This window comes from Rhipicephalus microplus, chromosome 8, assembly GCF_043290135.1.
Source record: "Rhipicephalus microplus isolate Deutch F79 chromosome 8, USDA_Rmic, whole genome shotgun sequence".
NCBI lineage: Eukaryota > Metazoa > Arthropoda > Arachnida > Ixodida > Ixodidae > Rhipicephalus > Rhipicephalus microplus.
The window spans coordinates 51,892,191-51,909,008 of NC_134707.1; the positions used below are offsets into that span (position 1 = coordinate 51,892,191).

The 16,818-nt window shown below is 47.2% G+C and overlaps 1 protein-coding gene across 3 annotated transcripts in view; it reads left to right on the top strand.

Moving 5' to 3' along the window:
* The window catches only part of Ubr1 (Ubr1 ubiquitin ligase), a 113,264-nt gene that overhangs the window by 56,149 nt on the left and 40,297 nt on the right, over positions 1-16,818 (top strand). For all 3 annotated transcript variants that reach the window (XM_075871804.1, XM_075871802.1, XM_075871803.1), the window contains 4 exons: positions 2,391-2,601; positions 4,524-4,726; positions 11,213-11,627; positions 15,849-16,069. In XM_075871804.1, the coding sequence (XP_075727919.1) occupies positions 2,391-2,601; positions 4,524-4,726; positions 11,213-11,627; positions 15,849-16,069 (1,050 nt within the window). The remainder of the gene's footprint in view (positions 1-2,390; positions 2,602-4,523; positions 4,727-11,212; positions 11,628-15,848; positions 16,070-16,818) is intronic.

Sequence of the window (16,818 nt, forward strand, 5' to 3'; positions counted from 1 at the left end):
TGCTAAGTTACTTCAGGTGACTTAGTTTGCACACACTGTCCGAGGAAACCATGCATATATCCTCCAAAACTCCCAACGCATACGCAGCCTCCGTCATAGTGTGGCGTGGACGCTCGTCAGCATCACTTACGTCCTCGTCAGCCGATTAGCCTTCGCCGTCTAAAACTTTGGTGACGATATCGCTGTCGGTCACTGTGCTGGCCACGGCAACATTGCTGTCAATTGTGAAGTAATCGCCCAGGTGCACATCAGCTGGCATGCTGCTCACATGGCGGTCATCTTGCTCTTCGCCGGTTTCCTCATCAGCCACCACCTCGGGATCAGCAGTGTTGTGCATGAAGCCGCTATGCCTAAAGCAGTTCGTGACTACTGCAGGCGGCGTGTTGTTCCTCACGTATGTCAACATGTGGATTTCGCTTAGCAGGCTTACTTCGTATTGCTTGCCTGACTCCATGCAGAGCAACATCCACTCGAGTACCTGCTGTCGATGGCTTTTCACGAACTGTATGATTCCCTGGTCCATCGGCTGCAGGGAAGCCGTTGTGTTCGGAGGCAAGAATAGCAGTTCAATGTTCTCGAGCCCGGACACCTTCGTGTGCACACTACAGTTGTCTAGCACGAACAACACCTCCCGAGCCTTGGCTGCAAAGCGGCGGTTGAGCTGACACAGCCAGGCTTGAAAGAGTGCGGCAGTCATCTAAGCCTTTCTGTTGAACCGGTAGTCGACAGGCAGCTGCCTAATATTCTTGAAATATCTTGGCTTCGCAGCCTTCCTGATCACCAGCAGCGGCAGTCGCTCTGTGCCGGTCATGTTAGCAGCTTTTCCAACGTTTTCCAACGACGCATGGGTCCCCCTTACGCGATTGTCTTGTCAGGCAGAGCCTTATAGTACAGCGCTGTCTCATCATCATTGCAAATGTTGCACGACTCGTACGTAGAAAGGCGCGCGGATAGTCCAGACCGCCAGTCCTGCACAACACTTTCATCGACCGCACCTCCTTCACCACACATGTTGTGGAACACCAGCCCGTGTCGCTTCTTGAAGCGGTCGAATCAGCCGTCCGACGCATTGAAGAAGTCAATGTTCGTGGTCACCGCGAACCTCTCTGCTTGTGCGCAGATAAGGAGGCCGCTCAAGGGCAAACGCACAGCGCTGGATACGGCAATTCAGGGCAACAGCGCTTCTTCTAGCTTGGGATGTGCTGCCGTTCGAAGACTCTTCCTTTGGTCGCCAAACATGTCCTCGTCATACGCTTGCATAATCTGCTCTTCATTCTTCACGTAAGTGCTCAGCGTGCTTTTCTTCACATTGAACTTTTCCGTCACTTCTTTTCAAGATGCTCCCGCTTGTATCGCTTTCAATTTTTTTCACCTTCGCAGCCGAATCCATTGCTTCGTACTTCGCCCTCTTCGCTGCGGGAGTTGGGACAGTTGAGGCCGCAGGAAATGGAGGGGAAGCCACCCAGCGTTGCTCGTGCGTTGGTCACGAGCACGCGCACGGTGTAGACAACACATACACACACACACACACAAAAAAAAATGCACGGTGATAAAAATGAAAACGTGTTCGACGTACAAGATGGAAGGAAAGGCAAATGTGTAGGTTGCTCGTTGCTCATGACAGTAGTGATGCATTGCCTTCCATTTTGGTTGTTGAAACCACCATGTGGTTTTTTTCTGGGGGGGGGGGGGGGTGCCTTTAAGATTTACTGCCTGTGGATAGAAGTTTTGAATCTCGGAGGCCGCAATCCGATCCCAAAGTTGTTTAAGTGCGCCGTAGATTCGGCCGGCAGAATCCGCTGCTGCTTCCCCGTCATGACTCGACCGCGGTTGGGCGTTCAAATTAACCGAAGCACGGCCAAATTTGTTTGAATTAATGAGAGTTTTCAGTCATGGAACAATGTACATTATGGACATGACAAGATGCCGTGGCCGAATTAACCAAAATTCTGAATTAAGGGAGGTCAAGTTAATGAGATTTTATTTTATCTTGAGCCGTTGTGCAAACCACTTGTTATAGTCCTAAAGTTTTAATTCTAAAATTATAGTCCTAAAACACATGCACGTGCAAGTGTACAGGCGTACATGTACAGGTTGGCGCATATTTGATGTACGTGCAATGAATCTTGATAATGGCACTTTTGTTGTTGTTCTCCTGCTTTTGTGCATGTTTGCACATGCACGTATTAAGTTTTTTTTTGTGTGTCTCGAAAACCCTCACTACAATATGCCTTGTGATTGCATCACAGTTTTGCCCCATAAGACCTCGTAATTTAGTGTTTGAAATTCTCAACATTGCAATGATCACATTTCTAAGTCTTGCACTTTTTTTTTTTCTTCAATTTGACCTCCCCTGCTCCCTCCCATTCATGCCTACAATGAATGTGCAGCCGGTACGAGCTGCGGCCCGAGTTCTACAGCGAGTTCAACCCCTTCTTCTACCACTACACGCGGGAGGAGCAGTCCAAGGCAGAGGAGGCCCAGCTGAGACGCCGGAAGCAGGCTGGACTGGAGCCCTGCTGTCCGCCGCCCATTCCCCCGGAGTTTGCCCGCCCCTTTGCCATGGTCGTCAACCTGCTCCAGTGCGACGTCATGCTTCGGGTAGGTTGCGTTGAATAGAAACTTTGCAGTCGCTCATTTGCTTGGTGCTCTTTGGTCACACTTGGCCCTTGTGCCACTATGTGCAGCTTCGTTTTAACTTGATGCAATGTGCGTGTGATGCCGCAGAACTTAAACATGGCAGAAGCTATTAAGGCAGAGAGCTTTCTATTGCGGTTGCTGTGTCTAATCTGTCCTCTCTGTAATGATGCCTATATATTGGCACTGTGCCAAACGAAAGCTTCAAATTTGGATTTTGCTATGCCCAATCTTCACATAGCTTTTGACACCAGCTCACCAGCAAAATGCTTGTTTCTGAACTTCTACTACTCATTTTAGTCTAAAATCACACTGTGATGTAAAACGTGGTCTCAGGATTGCAGAAAAACATTATTCGAAAAACTGAAGATATTGACCAAATTTATTTATTTATTTATTTTCGATACTGCCAGTCTCATACAAGACCAAAGCAGAAGGGCATCAGTTCTTGGATACACAATAGAGTTTTCAGTTTCACATTTGTACAGCAGCATATTTGTCAGAATGTCTAAGAGTGGCTGGAGGCAGAAATGCCTGAAGGGGCCTCAAGGTCTTTACAAATTCAATAACTGCATATAAACACTGAACAATCAGTACATACTTAAAGACGGCATACAAGACAGTTCTTATCTAGTAGACAACACAACACTAGTTGTACACAAACACAAGAGCACTGGGAACAATACACCAGAAAAATACACACTTAGGTAACTTAGAATCAGTTACTGCAACCAGCAAAACAAATTCGTTTACGTGCAATTGAACGCGAAATTTAGAATTCCCATTGCCACGTCTCCCCGGGGACAGACTGCTCTTTGGGACCAAAAAGTGACAAAAAATTCATTTTTTAAAGTTGACATATTTGGTTTCTGCAAGTATTTTTCTATCTCTCTGCAAATTTTCACGCACCAGGAAGTAGTAATTTTTTTGTAATGTAATTTTAACTGTCCAGATCCTTGGTGCTGTTAACATGCAAAACCTGCAAAAAAAATGGGGAACAGACTTTGAGGCTTCTTTATAATTTGCCAGCACCTTTGTCTAAAGCTGTACTACCAATTTATGAGGGCCTTCGTGAGGATTGCAAAACATGCGAACCATGATTGTTGCTTTTTGAAGAAACTGTGTGTTTTCAGTTTTTTCCATTTTTCTCAAAAAAGTAAATTTATGACTATTCAATTTTGAGGCCTCAATATCTCTCCAGCTAGGGCAGGTACAACTAATTCTTTTTGCAGTGGAAACCTGTATGTGTGTAGAATGCAAGTATGGGAGCAGAATTTAGAGCACATGCCTTTTTAATTAATTACTAATCAAAATTGTAACACAATTTCAACTGCTTTTGAAAATGTATAGTTCATTTTGCTGCAAAATAACTAATAAAGGCCTAAAAACGAAAACCTCTTCCATACTTTCACTCTATAGTCATTAGTCTATGTTGGCATATCCTGAATATCACTTTTAGTTAAGCACTTTTTTTCTATGTTGGCCTTAAACTATAGGGGGTGAACTTATGTTATCTCAGGAACAAAGTGAATTACAGAAAAACTAATTAAATATTTGAAATCAGCAGAAAAAACTGCATAACCCTGTGCAGTTTTATCAAGATCACTGAAGAAGTAAACAAAAGATGTCTAAGACGAGTCTGCCCCCTTAAAGGGCACTGTGCCTCGATGGTAATGATGGTATAAATGATGGATGTCTGAAAGGCTTGTCTCCAGAAATATATTTGTGTTGGCGGTCCTCCTGAGGCGGCAATTAGAAATGTTGACTAACGAGTTGCATGCATCACTATGCCACCGTTCAGACCCTTGCTTGCTCAGTCATGACATGGCTTGAATGACCGCTTTTTACTAAAGCGTATTCCTAGATGCCCCACCTTTCTACCACAGGTGATGAACCTGGTGCTAGAGCGTTCAACCAGCCCAAGCACGGGCGCGTTCTCGGAGACCCAGCTGGAGAAGACGTTGCACCTGATCGGGGTGGCGCTGCACGAGGAGCAGCGGCTGCGGGACAAGGGTCTCTCTATGGCGGACTCCTTCTTCGCGTTCACAACCCGGGCCACACAGTCGGGGCTGGACGTCGCCCTTGAGAAGTATGAGGGCCAGTCGTATCTGCATGTGTGCTCATTTTGGTTGAAGGGTGACGTCACAGACTTCTGTGACTTCACCGCTTGTCGATGCTGGATATGTCAAATGTTATGGAAATTGAAAATTTTAGTTGATACACTTCTTAAAATTTGCATTTTGACATATTGTTAAAAGAGTATAAGTTGTGGGCAATAGTGGTAGTGATGCCTGCTGTCAATGAAGCTAACCAGAGACGCAAGATTAGTGTTGCAGTTGCTTACGTGGTTCACTTAACTGCTGGTGTAAATGGTTGATTGATTGATGTGTGGGGTTTAACGTCCCAAAACCACCATATGTTTACGAGAGACGCCGTAGTGCTGGGCTCTGGAAATTACCACCACCTGGGGTTCTTTAAGGGGGGACGCGCCCTTTGAAAACCGAAAAATTTTGAAAAGGTCGATTTTTTGAAAACCACATAGTCAAGTAGTATGTCTTATAAGCTATGTATTCTATAGATATCAATGTCTAATTCATCGCGAAAGTACGTCAAATAAATGATAGAACATGCCGTGGCAGCCGGCGGATGGTCAACGAACACTGAAAATTCCCCAACTTCGCTTGTTTGCAATTTACCAACCACGCGGCCTAGCGCCGCCATCTTGGTCTTGTTTTGCTCATGAATTCTTGCAGTTTTTTTTTTTTTCGCCGCTCGTGGCAGCAGCGGCGGCGTGACCGAGGCGGGAATTCCATAGATTGTGGAGCTCTCGAAGTTTTTAAGTCTCCCGCGTCTCGGATGCGAATCCGTGATTGGAGGAAGCGTGCGCCTCTCGAAGGAGTGGCTGATCCCACGGCTCCTATTGGCTGCTGCGGGCCGTCTGCTCACCGTCTGCTCCGGCGCTTGCAAGGCCGGCGTGCCTTGTGTGTCCCGTTTACCATCATACCGCTTGGTTCTCACGCGTGCTCTTCAATCTTGCACCGTCTTTATAAGACAATATTTCACCATCGTTACGAGATGATATTCTACCGTCTTTACGAGACGATTTTTCGCCGTATTTATGGGAGACCCGTTGCTGCGTTTTGCCCATTGGTCACGATGGGCAAAACAAATTTAGGGACTCTGCACGCGTTCAATTCAAGAAAGCATCAGATGAAGCTTATGCGCATGGCACGGCTCGTTCGCGCGGCAATGCGCTAAGACATTTGCATCGATGTTTCCGGTGGAACAGCTTCTGCTTCATCTCTGAAGACAATTACTACATTGTCGCTTATCACGACGTCGAGATGGCTACACCATCGACGCCAGACCCCGTTGTCACAACTGAGGTTGGTGTTGGTGTTTCGTGCACAAGTGTGCCTGATGCGTCACACTTGCTAACCGCAGTGATTACAACCCCCAACAGTGCAACCACGTCATCGACTGTGCATTTGCAGACACGTTTTCGGACATGCGAGGAGTTAGCCGCGAAGGACAGCAAACGTGCTGCTGTGCAACAAAAGCTCGGCGCTATGCCGGAGACCGAGAGGAAGTTTCAGATGATGCCTGAACCTGAGGATGCCACCGCTACGACTGAAGGCGAGAAATATTTCCTTGTGCAAGGGAATGCCCTTAGCGACCTGCTGTCCACGTGCTGTCGACATGCTGCCTCGCGACTGGGGTGAAGTTTCAAAGAGGCACCCAGCTTGGACTTGCCACGAAGCTTCAGCTATTATGTGAAAACTGTGGAATAGTTTTGAGCTAGCTCATGGAGTTCTTCTCGCTAGAACGAGTCAAAAGCCTTCGACGGGAATACAAGGGCTATTATGGCTGTGAAGCAAATAGGGAAAGGGCAGACTGCTTTCAACGACTTTTGGGCTGCTATGAATGTGTCCCACCGTAGCCTGCACCTTAGAACTTTCCAGAGGCACCTGAAGCAATTCAGAGAACCACGGGAACAGACCCTGGAAAAATTCTACGCAGAATCGGCCTCTGCCATGAGAAAGGCGTACAAGGAGATGGACCCACCTTTCTGCAGGGACATCACAGTGAACTATGATGGGACTTGGTACAAGCGTGGACATACATTCCACATTGGAGTTGGTGCAGCCATAGAGTACCACACAGGCCTTATCTTCGATGCAGTAGTGTTGTCTAATCAGTGCCTCGGCTGCCAGTTAGGGCCGAAGCCCGAGGACACTGGCTACGCAAGTTGGTTGGAGCAGCACATGTGCCAAAAAAAAAAAAAAAAAAAAAAACACTGATGGGAAAATGGAGTGGCGGTAACTCGCATTCTGTGTCAAAACGCAACCTCCGTTACACAACCATTGTATCTGATAGAGATAGGGCCACATATTCTGCCCTTCAACAAGAGAATGTTTATGGGTTAGTCCCTATCGTCAAAAAAGAATGCCTCAACCATGTTCGGAAGAGGATGGGCACAGCTCTGCGTAATCTCGTGCAGAAAAGTGAACAGGCTCTAGGAGGGAAGGGCACATTGACGAAAGCACTTATTGATAAGCTGACGGATTATTATGGCTGGTCACTGTGGAACAATTCCAGTGATGTGACTGCAATGCAGCGTGCAGTGATGGCATCATTTTACCACGTCACCTCTACAGACACGGGCCCTCACCATGAATTGTGCCCGGAATGTGTGAACTCGTGGTGCCGTCATAATGCCAGCAAGGCGAATGATGTGCCCCCTCCAAAGCATACTGACAATTTTCCAGGCTATGTTGCAAAAGCGTTGCTGCTTGTCTATCAGCGCCTTTCACAAGCTTCCTTTCTGCAATGCTGCCTGAGAGCAAAGACACGTCAGAATCGTTCCACTCAGTTTTATGGCCCTTGATGCCCAAGGAACAGCATTCATCATTGATAGCAGTGGAGACAGCACTGCATAAGGCAGTTTTGAGGTACAGCGCCGGCTGCTACAGGGCCACCCAAGAGTTAGCGTCATCGGTAGGGCTCACACCTGGCCACCTAACCAACGAACAGGCTCGGAGAAAGACTCCCTCCGTCTGAAAAAGGCTAAAAAACCGATGCAACACAAGCACGAAAACCGGCAAATGAAGAGAGTCTCAAAGGACACATCTAGCTATTGTACAGGGTAGTTTTAGGCCTAAATATATGTTCAAAACTTTTGAAGTCTATTTTCTAAGAATGGCTTTTTTGGCCAGTGAGGCTGTTTAGTCTAATGATGTCTCTGCAATCGTTCATCTGATTTCTATGAGATTTGCTTTAATATGTACCTTAATAAATAGCCCACCCACTAACAGAGCTGCTTTTTGAGTTTGTTGTCTGTAATTTGTGATAAATAATTAGTTTCATTGATAACACCTCAATGGCAAGCACTAAATTTAGTACTATGCTAAAATTATCAACAAGGAAATTAAAAAAAGGGGCTCTGTCCTAGTGTAAAGCACCCACCCAGGAATCCTCACAGTGAATTTCACAGTCCTGGCACATTTACTCAGTTCACCAGAGCCTGACTAAAAAACCTATGTGGACCATTTTGATAAATGGCTGTAACTTGGGAACCAGTGCACCTAAATACATGAAATTGTGTGGTTATCCAAATGGCTTTATTATTAGCCTACCCTGAAAATTTCATTAGGGTATCTCAACAAACAAAGAAGTTACTCTTCCATGGTAGTGTCCTCCCTTAACGTGCACCCAAATCGGAGCACACCGGCCTACAGCAAATGCGGCCGCCGCAGCCGAAATTCGATCCCGCTACCTGCGGGCCAGCAGCAGAGTACCTTAGCCACTAGACCACCGCGGCAGGGCTGCTGGTGTAAAGCATGGCTAGTTAAGTTGGATAGTAATTAACTCACAGTAGTTTCGTTGTATTGTTTGGTTGAGAACGCTGACTAAACTGAATATTTTTGCAAATCAATACAATTGGATAGAATGCCGCAGTATCTTACTACCAGCTCTGTCAGTCAACAGACTTGATAACCTGTACAAACATCAACTACAATAGTCTCTCAGTAAACAGAACCTGAAAGGACGAAAATATGTTCCATTTAAAAGGAGTTCCATTTACTGAGAGGTGAATATAGGTGCACAATACAAGCCTGAAACCAAGCATTGCAGAGACAATGGTTCCGTTTAAGCAGAAGTTTCGTTTACTGAGAGTCATATGTATAAGAATTTCACAGACCAAAACCTTTCTAATCACAAGCTTTCAGGACAATGCAATAAAGGTTAAGGGTCTTCTTGCAGTAGCATATGTCTGCAACAGTGTGCTTTTACTTGGCAGCCCATTTGCGTGATGTAATGCTTTGCTGGCGTTCTATGTGACATTGAAAGAGACCGTGTTTCTCATTAAAGACACTCGAGCAGGTACAGTCGAGCCCGACTATATCGAACCTGCTTATATTGAATTATCCCCTATATCGAACAATTCCTATACAAGGTAAACTTACATTGAGAATCTAAAACAAAAGTTACTGTTTTATTGAACGAAAATAGCAATGACGTTTGATACATCAAACTCCATGTGCCTCAAAAGTGCCCCAGCAAGTTGCTTTTTCTTCTCAGTGGCGGGAAAAACTGCCAGCGCCACCCTAGAAAAGGTTGGTTAGACCCAGTTGTACACGGGCGAACACCCCCCTGCAAGAAATAATTCTGGCCTACTCGCAGCGCTTACAGCCAATCAGAGGCCATCGTGCTTTCATCGAGGCGCAGAGGCAGTGAAATTGAGCGCCATTTTTTCTTTCTTTATGCTTGTGTGCCTGCAGCTGCCTGTTTTCCTCAAGTCCTCATCCAATGTGGTCTGTGCTGGTGGTGTTGCCTGTTGCGCTCTGAACTGTATTTGTGCGCTGTCGTCATGGCTTGCGATAAGAGGCAGAATTTGCTGTTTGCCGCGAAACTCGAAATCATAAATCGGGTCGAGTGCGGTGAAAAGCAGTCCGACGTCGCCGCCGCGTACGAAATTCCTAGAAGCACCTTCAGTACTATCCTGAAGAACAAGGCAGACATCAGGGCCAAGTCGGACAAAAGTACAGGTGCCCGTAGCGCCCGACGTGTGCGCACTGCTGTGTACGAAGATGTTGAAGCGGCCGTTTACGAGTGGTTTGTGGACGTTCGGTCACGAAACATTGCGGTGTCCAGCCCTAGGATTGAGCAGAAAGCCAAGGACCTTGCTTTCCTGCTTGGCAGGAACGATTTCGTAGGCGGTTCAGGCTGGCTCAACGGTTCAAAGAACGGTACGACATTGGCAAAGCTGTTACAAGGAAAAGCAGAGCGGCGGGCCTCTACAGTGTAGAAAAATGGCTCGAGAAAAACTGGCGAGATATCGCAGCAAGATATCAAGCCCAAGATATCTTCAGTGTGGATGAAACCACTCTATTTTGGCAAATGTTGCCAAACAAGACACTTGCGTGTCATAGTGACAAGACTTGCGGCGGCAAGGCAAACAAAGCTCGTGTGTCCGTGCTGTTGGCAGCTAATTTAGATGGATCGAAAAAGCTTCGACCTCTGGTTATCGGGAAAAGCACGGCACTGCGGTGTTTTCGAAATGCGCTGTCGCTTCCAGTTACCTACCGAGCAAACTCAAAAGCGTGAGCGACTGGGGAGCTTTTCGGCAGGTGGCTATTGTCATGGAATGACTATTTGGTAGGCGAAAATTGCAAGGTGCGCCTGCTCATGGACAATTGTTCATCGCAACACTGCAGTACGACCTTCAGCAACATCGAGCTGTATTTTTTGCCCCGAACACTACGTCTGTACTGCAACCACTGAATCAAGGTGTTATACGTGCAATGAAAGCCGGCTATCGGAAGCGCCTGGTGGAGAGGCTGCTGCAGAACCTTCGTGTCGGCAGGGAGCTTAAGATCGATTTGCTCGGAGCTATTTCTATGTTGAGTAGATCTTGGGCAATGTCACGAAAGAGACCATCCAGAACTGCTTTAGGCATGCTGGCATCCGTATGATTGGTGGTGACACCCCAAATTCCGACGACAGCACTGAAGTCACTGCAGGTGTTTCAGCCGAAGTTTGGAACGAGCTGGCAGAGTTCCCGGGTGCATCAATGGATCGACATTCGACGAGTTCGTCAGTGCGGACGATGATGTTGCCATCACGGGTCAGCTGCAAGATGAGGACTACACTGCAGACGTCGTACCGACCACGAGCCAAAGCGACAGCAATAAGGAAATTGATGATGGTCCATTGCCTACATCCTCCAAAGTGATTAGTGCACTTGCGTTGGTCCGGCACTATTACGTAAATGTGGAAGGTTGCGGCCTCAGCTGCTTCGACTCATTGAACAACGTCGAGGCGTGCGTGCTGTCACAGGCAGCGAAGTCGTTGACCCAGAAGAAAATCCGGGACTATTTTGTATTACAGTAGGAGTCGCAAGTAACCCGCCATATTAATAAAGTACTTTTCTTATAATTTATTGTGTGCCTTTGTGTCAAATCCTATACCAAGCCTATATAGAATTATGCCATATATTGAACTAACAAACGTTTTTTTGTGTGTTCGATATACGTGGGTTCGACTGTAATCGATTACCTTTTCGTTCTGTCAGGTGTGTCGCCTCGCCTCGCACGCCCAGCCAGAAACCCCTGCTGGATCACACTCTCCGGCACTTTAAACGGGTCCGTGACGGGCCGTCTGACACCTCTTCGACACCCATGGAGGTGGAGGATTCGTCCGGAGCCGGCACCAAGTCTGAAGGGGGCGGAGGCAGCAATCGCAACGCGGCCGCGGCAGCCGCCCGACGGGCTCGCATCATGGCCCAGATGTCGGCCATGCAGAAAAACTTCATCCGCGAGTACTCGGACCTGTTCAAGGAGGCCACCGAGGCGGAGGTGGCATCGGCCGCGGCCCCTGAGGTGGTGCGGCACACGTGCATCCTGTGCCGTGAAGACGAGGAGCTGTCGCTGAGCGGACGCACCCTGGTACTCTCCGTCCTCGTGCAGCAATCAACCGTGCTCTCTAAGGTAAGCACTAGGAGTGCCGGCGCACTCTCCTTCATTGCAAAAAGGCCACCGACTGTAAAATAAGGATTTAGTGCAGCATACGTGATAAAAGCATGATAATAAAAAACAGCAGGCTTTTGCATGGGCTGATGGCACTGTGTCATTGGCACACCGAAGTACTGTGTGATTTTCACATTCTAGGGTAGCACTAGTGCCTTAGATGGTGTCTAATGGGAATATGTCAGAATGAAAGAGTAGCATGACGAATTTTGCGCTAAATGTACACTTCTACAAGTGCTTGAAGTGCTATCTTTTAAAAACACGGAATTTCCTTGTATGTTTGACTGGTTGCTCTTGAGTAATCTACAGAGTGTTTGAATGCTAGAGGGGTACTTAAGGGGAGACGCGGGTCGAAAAGTCGTGGTTTTCCGGAAAATTTTCGCTTTTTTTTTTTCCGGCTGAATTGGCATCCTTGGACTATAATCTATTACTTCTGAAAATATCAAGCTGAAATTCGCACGAGAAATTATCAAAAAATGCTTCCAAGTGGGCAGCGGTGACGCGAGAAATGCGCGAAAGTCGCGAAAAACGGCGAAGTTCGCGTCGTCGTGTCGCGAAAACGACGCGTTGGCCGCCATTTGCAATCGTGCACGCATGCTGTGAAGGCCGTATCCTTCATAATCCACTAGTAGCCAGTCTCGTGCCTTCACGCAGAATAAACAAAAAACGAGAAAAACAAGGCGTACGTCATGCGTTTTGAATATCGCGGCACACAGCGCGAGGCCGCCATTGGACGGCGGTGCGCTCCACGCTCCTCCCCCTCCTATCTCTCCGGCAAAAGAGCGAAGCCTCGGACGTCGCGATCGAGTTTTTCTGCGTTTCTCTGCATTTTTGCGTCATAGCAAGCCCGAAAAAGTGCAGTTCAGATAATCGAAAGTTCAGAACTCGCCACAAGTATCGAGGGAAACGGCGTCGGACGCTTCGCAAAGCGATAGCGAACGACGATGTCGCCCCCGACTAACGCCCCGACGCTCCGACTTCGGATAGGCCTAACACCGTCACCAAACCCTGCGACAGTGGTTGTGAAATAGCTGCTGCCGTGGAATTCGTCAGTGCATCCCAAAGGAAGATTGGATTCTTCGAGAGTGAACGTAGACCGGTAGATGCTGCTACTGCGAACATGCTGCTTTGCGAAATCGATGCGCTGACGGCACTTGTGGCGGGTGCGCAATGCCCAACCTGCCGCGAACGGAAGCTCGGCGTGCGAGAGGCAGCTGGAAAGCGCAAAGGACTTTCGGCATTCCTCGAACTGTGCTGTCAAAATTCTGATTGCCCTGAATCTGCACTTTCGTTCACGCACACGTCGAGACGTACTGCTTCAGCCGGGGACCAAGGAACGAGCGCTCGTTTTGACAGCGGCAGCTCGCGTGACAGCTTTGCTGTGAACGTGAAGGCAGTTCTGGCAGCACGTGCTATAGGCGCAGGCCACGACCAACTTTCACGATTTTGTGCGATTCTCGGTCTTCCGAGCCCGATGCATCACAAGACATTCAACGGCATTTGCAAGAAGCTCCATGGTGCGGCGATGACGGCAGTGAGCAAAAACTTGCACCAGGCACGAAACATCACGAAGGACGCAGTCGGCGGCAGAGATGTGCCAGTCATGTTTGATGGCACCTGGCAGAAAAGAGGTCATAAAAGCCACAATGAAGTGGGCACAGTCGTGTCCCTGGACACAGGGCTCTGCCTCGATTTTGAAGTTCTTTCGAACTACTGCCATGCTTGCAGTATACACAGGGACCTTGGGGAGGATGAAGAGATATGGCGAGCTTTTCATCTTCCAGTTTGCCAAAAAAACACTGACTGCTCATCCCATGCAATGGAACCTGCGGCAGCTGTCAATATATGGCAGAGGACCTTGTCTTATGAAACTCCACTGCGATTCACCAGCTTCCTAAGTGATGGTGACAGCAAGGCCTACACTGCAGTCTGCGAGGCAAATGTATACTGTGACACCCCCATTGACAAAGAAGAGTGCACGAACCACGTTGCAAAGCGCTTGGGAACTGCCCTACGGAAATTGGCAACGCCACTGCCACGAGGCGAAAAACTGAAAGATGCGACAATAATAAAACTACAAACATATTACAAGATCGCCATCACGAGCAACAAGGACAGTGTCCGAAATATGTACACTGCCATACGGGCATCGTATTTTCATTGCTGCTCCAGTGATGGTGCCAGTAGCCACAACTTTTGCCCCGCGGGACCAAATTCGTGGTGCAAGCACAAGCGTGCGGAAGCACTGGGGGAGCCTGCACCACGCCACACCCCACTGTTGACGAAGGCTCAAGGATTGGCAATTATGCCTATCTACAAGCGCCTTACAGAGGAGAAACTCCTTATTCGGTGCCTTCATGGCAAGACACAGAATGCAGCCGAATCGCTGAACAGCAAGATATGGCTGCTATGTCCAAAAACAAAGTTCGCCTCCAGAACAACTGTGGAGACAGCCACCGCTCTTGCTGTACTCTGGTACAACAAAGGCCACAGGGGCTTTGAAGAAGTGCTCGAAGGCATTGGAATTCTCCCCTCACAAGATCTGGCCACACATGGTGACCACTGTGACGTCATGCGCATCAGGAAGATGAACCTGAAGCAAACTGCAGAAGCGAGGGCACACCGTCGCAACACAGCGAAGAGAGCTCGTGTTGAGTACACTGACCGCAAGAGCCGTGAAGGACCAAGCTATGGTGCAGGGGACTTCTAGACACTTGCAGTGCATTCAAGGCAAGGTACTTTTCATTGTGCCCCAATTTGATGCAAAAAGAATGATTTCCTAATAAATGCCAACTTTGCGAACTTTCAAACTTTTTTTTCTCATTTTCATTTTTTCTGACAGTTTCATGTTTTCCGGGCAGCCTTTTAGAAACTTATATTCATTGTATAGTAACGAAACTTGGCACACATATTCTTCAACACATGCAGAATGCAAATATCTACTCTAAATTGCAATGCCTACCAGCATTAGTTGTGAAAATATTAGCTTATTGTTTCAAGGGAGATTGAAAATAATAAGTCATTCAATACAATTTTTTTTTCTTGGTTCCAATATTTCTGTGACATATCTATATAGATATTTGCACTTTTCAATCTACCAAGAGTCAAATAAGATCAGACACAGTGCTTTTACTGAAAGTTTAGTACATAAAAGAGTGCCCGCAAAAAATATAACTTTTTGCTATTGTTTATGGCATAACTCAATAATTATAGCAGCTACACAAAAAATGATTGCATATTTGAAATCTGCATGAAAAACTATACTATAACAAACTTTTCAAGTCTCTATTACTAGAAATTAAAAAAAAACTTTTTCGAGGAGCGTCTCCCCTTAAGGTATATTCGACTGGTCGCTTTTGCTCCCCAACTCCAAGGTGGATAGATCCAGCACTGCTCGCACTCCGAGGCGGAGCAAAAGCATGCAAGCCAAACGTGAGACTTGGAAGAAAGCTGGTACAGGACGAACCGCAAGACTACAGCGAAAACTCTGGTTTCTGGTCGAAGCCCTGTCGAGGCCTAGTCAAAGTTCCCCACGCTTTGAAGCGAAATTGGTGGGTGCTTGAACGGGGCCAGGAAATGTTCAGATGGGCTGATTACTATTTGCAAGCACGGCTGATGTCATCATCACTGTTGTAGATTTCACCTCCGGTTTTCATATAGGTCATCAGAGGAGATCGCATTAACTTATTTCTCCAGAGAGCTTTTTTTGATTGTTGACGAAATCGCGCAGTGACCAGACGATGCCATAATGTCATATGACGCCACCGCAACCGCCGCGCTGTTCAGGATCACGTGGCTGGTAGCACTCGCACCACTTTGTCAAAGCAGCTCAGAGAAGTTCCAAGTAATGATAAAAAACGAGCCATGTGTGATGCGTGCGCTCCCTTTCAACCTGTGAAACACAATGCTGCTCCATAGAGTGCCTTAGAGTGCTCTGAAAGAACCAGCCAAAGATGCCTGTAGATTCAGGTGATCAGAATCAGTTTCATATTGGGGCGCTCTTTAACAGCCTGTACCAGTGCACAGTATTCTAAATAAATAAACAAAATACATTTTCAAATATTGGAAGATAACCTGCACAATAAAAGTTTTTTTAATACGAAAACTAAAGTAACATAGCCCTGATATTTCATGAACCAAGTGTTGGCCACCTAAACCTTCAACAGCTCTGGTGCGGCGCAGGATCGGTCGCCGCTGCCGCCTCCCCCACAATGCTCGGGCGGAGAGGACGAGGATGAGTCAAAGAAGGAGTCTAATCTCCAGTACGAGGAAGACCCCACCTGTGCCTACGGGGACCTGCACTGTGGTCCCCACGCCAGCACTTGTGGCCACGTCATGCACGCTCGATGCTGGCAGAAGTTTTTTGAGTCGGTCGTCACCAAGGAGCGACGGCGGCCGGCCAGGTAAGCACTGCTTGAAAATATATTGGCGGGTTTTCAGCAGTTGGTTAGCATCCACGACAAAGTGAGTGAGCGTGAATCGCGAAGGATGCACACTGAAGCCTCTTTAAAACCCACATTTTTGCGATTTTTGCCATTTCAAGCCCGCGTATCCCAAGCGCGACTTGACATCTTTGTCAAGTCGCACTTGTTTGCTCTATCATGTCATAAGGCAAAAACTAGTGCTGGGTTAAGATTGCCAGATTTTGGATATTGCAGTGAAAATTACAGTATCTGGATTTGCTTTGATACGTATTTAACTTTTCTGCAGTTTTGTACTACAGTAGACTATCAGTAAATGGAAATCTGTTAAACGGAACTACTGCTTCAATGGAACTATTGCCTCTGCAATGCTTGGTTTCTGGCTTGTATTCTGCACTCATGTTCACCTCTCAATAAACGAAACTCTTGTTAAATGGAACATATTTTTCCGGTTCCTTCAGGTTCGGTTTACTGAGAGTGTACTGTATTTGGAAAAAACAGATAGGCTTATGTTGCTGCATGTAACCCACCTAAAAAGGCAGTTTAACCGGAGAAGGACTGAAAGCTGGGCCAGTTTGTGACAGTACTTGAACGTATTTTAACTCGGCACACAACTATGCGGACGCAAGGAAAGAAGCTACAAACCGCAGCGCTGCTGTTTGTTCCTTCATCTCTTATGTTCGTGTAGCTGTGCGCTGAGTTTAAAATATGTTCAAGTTTCAGTGGACCCT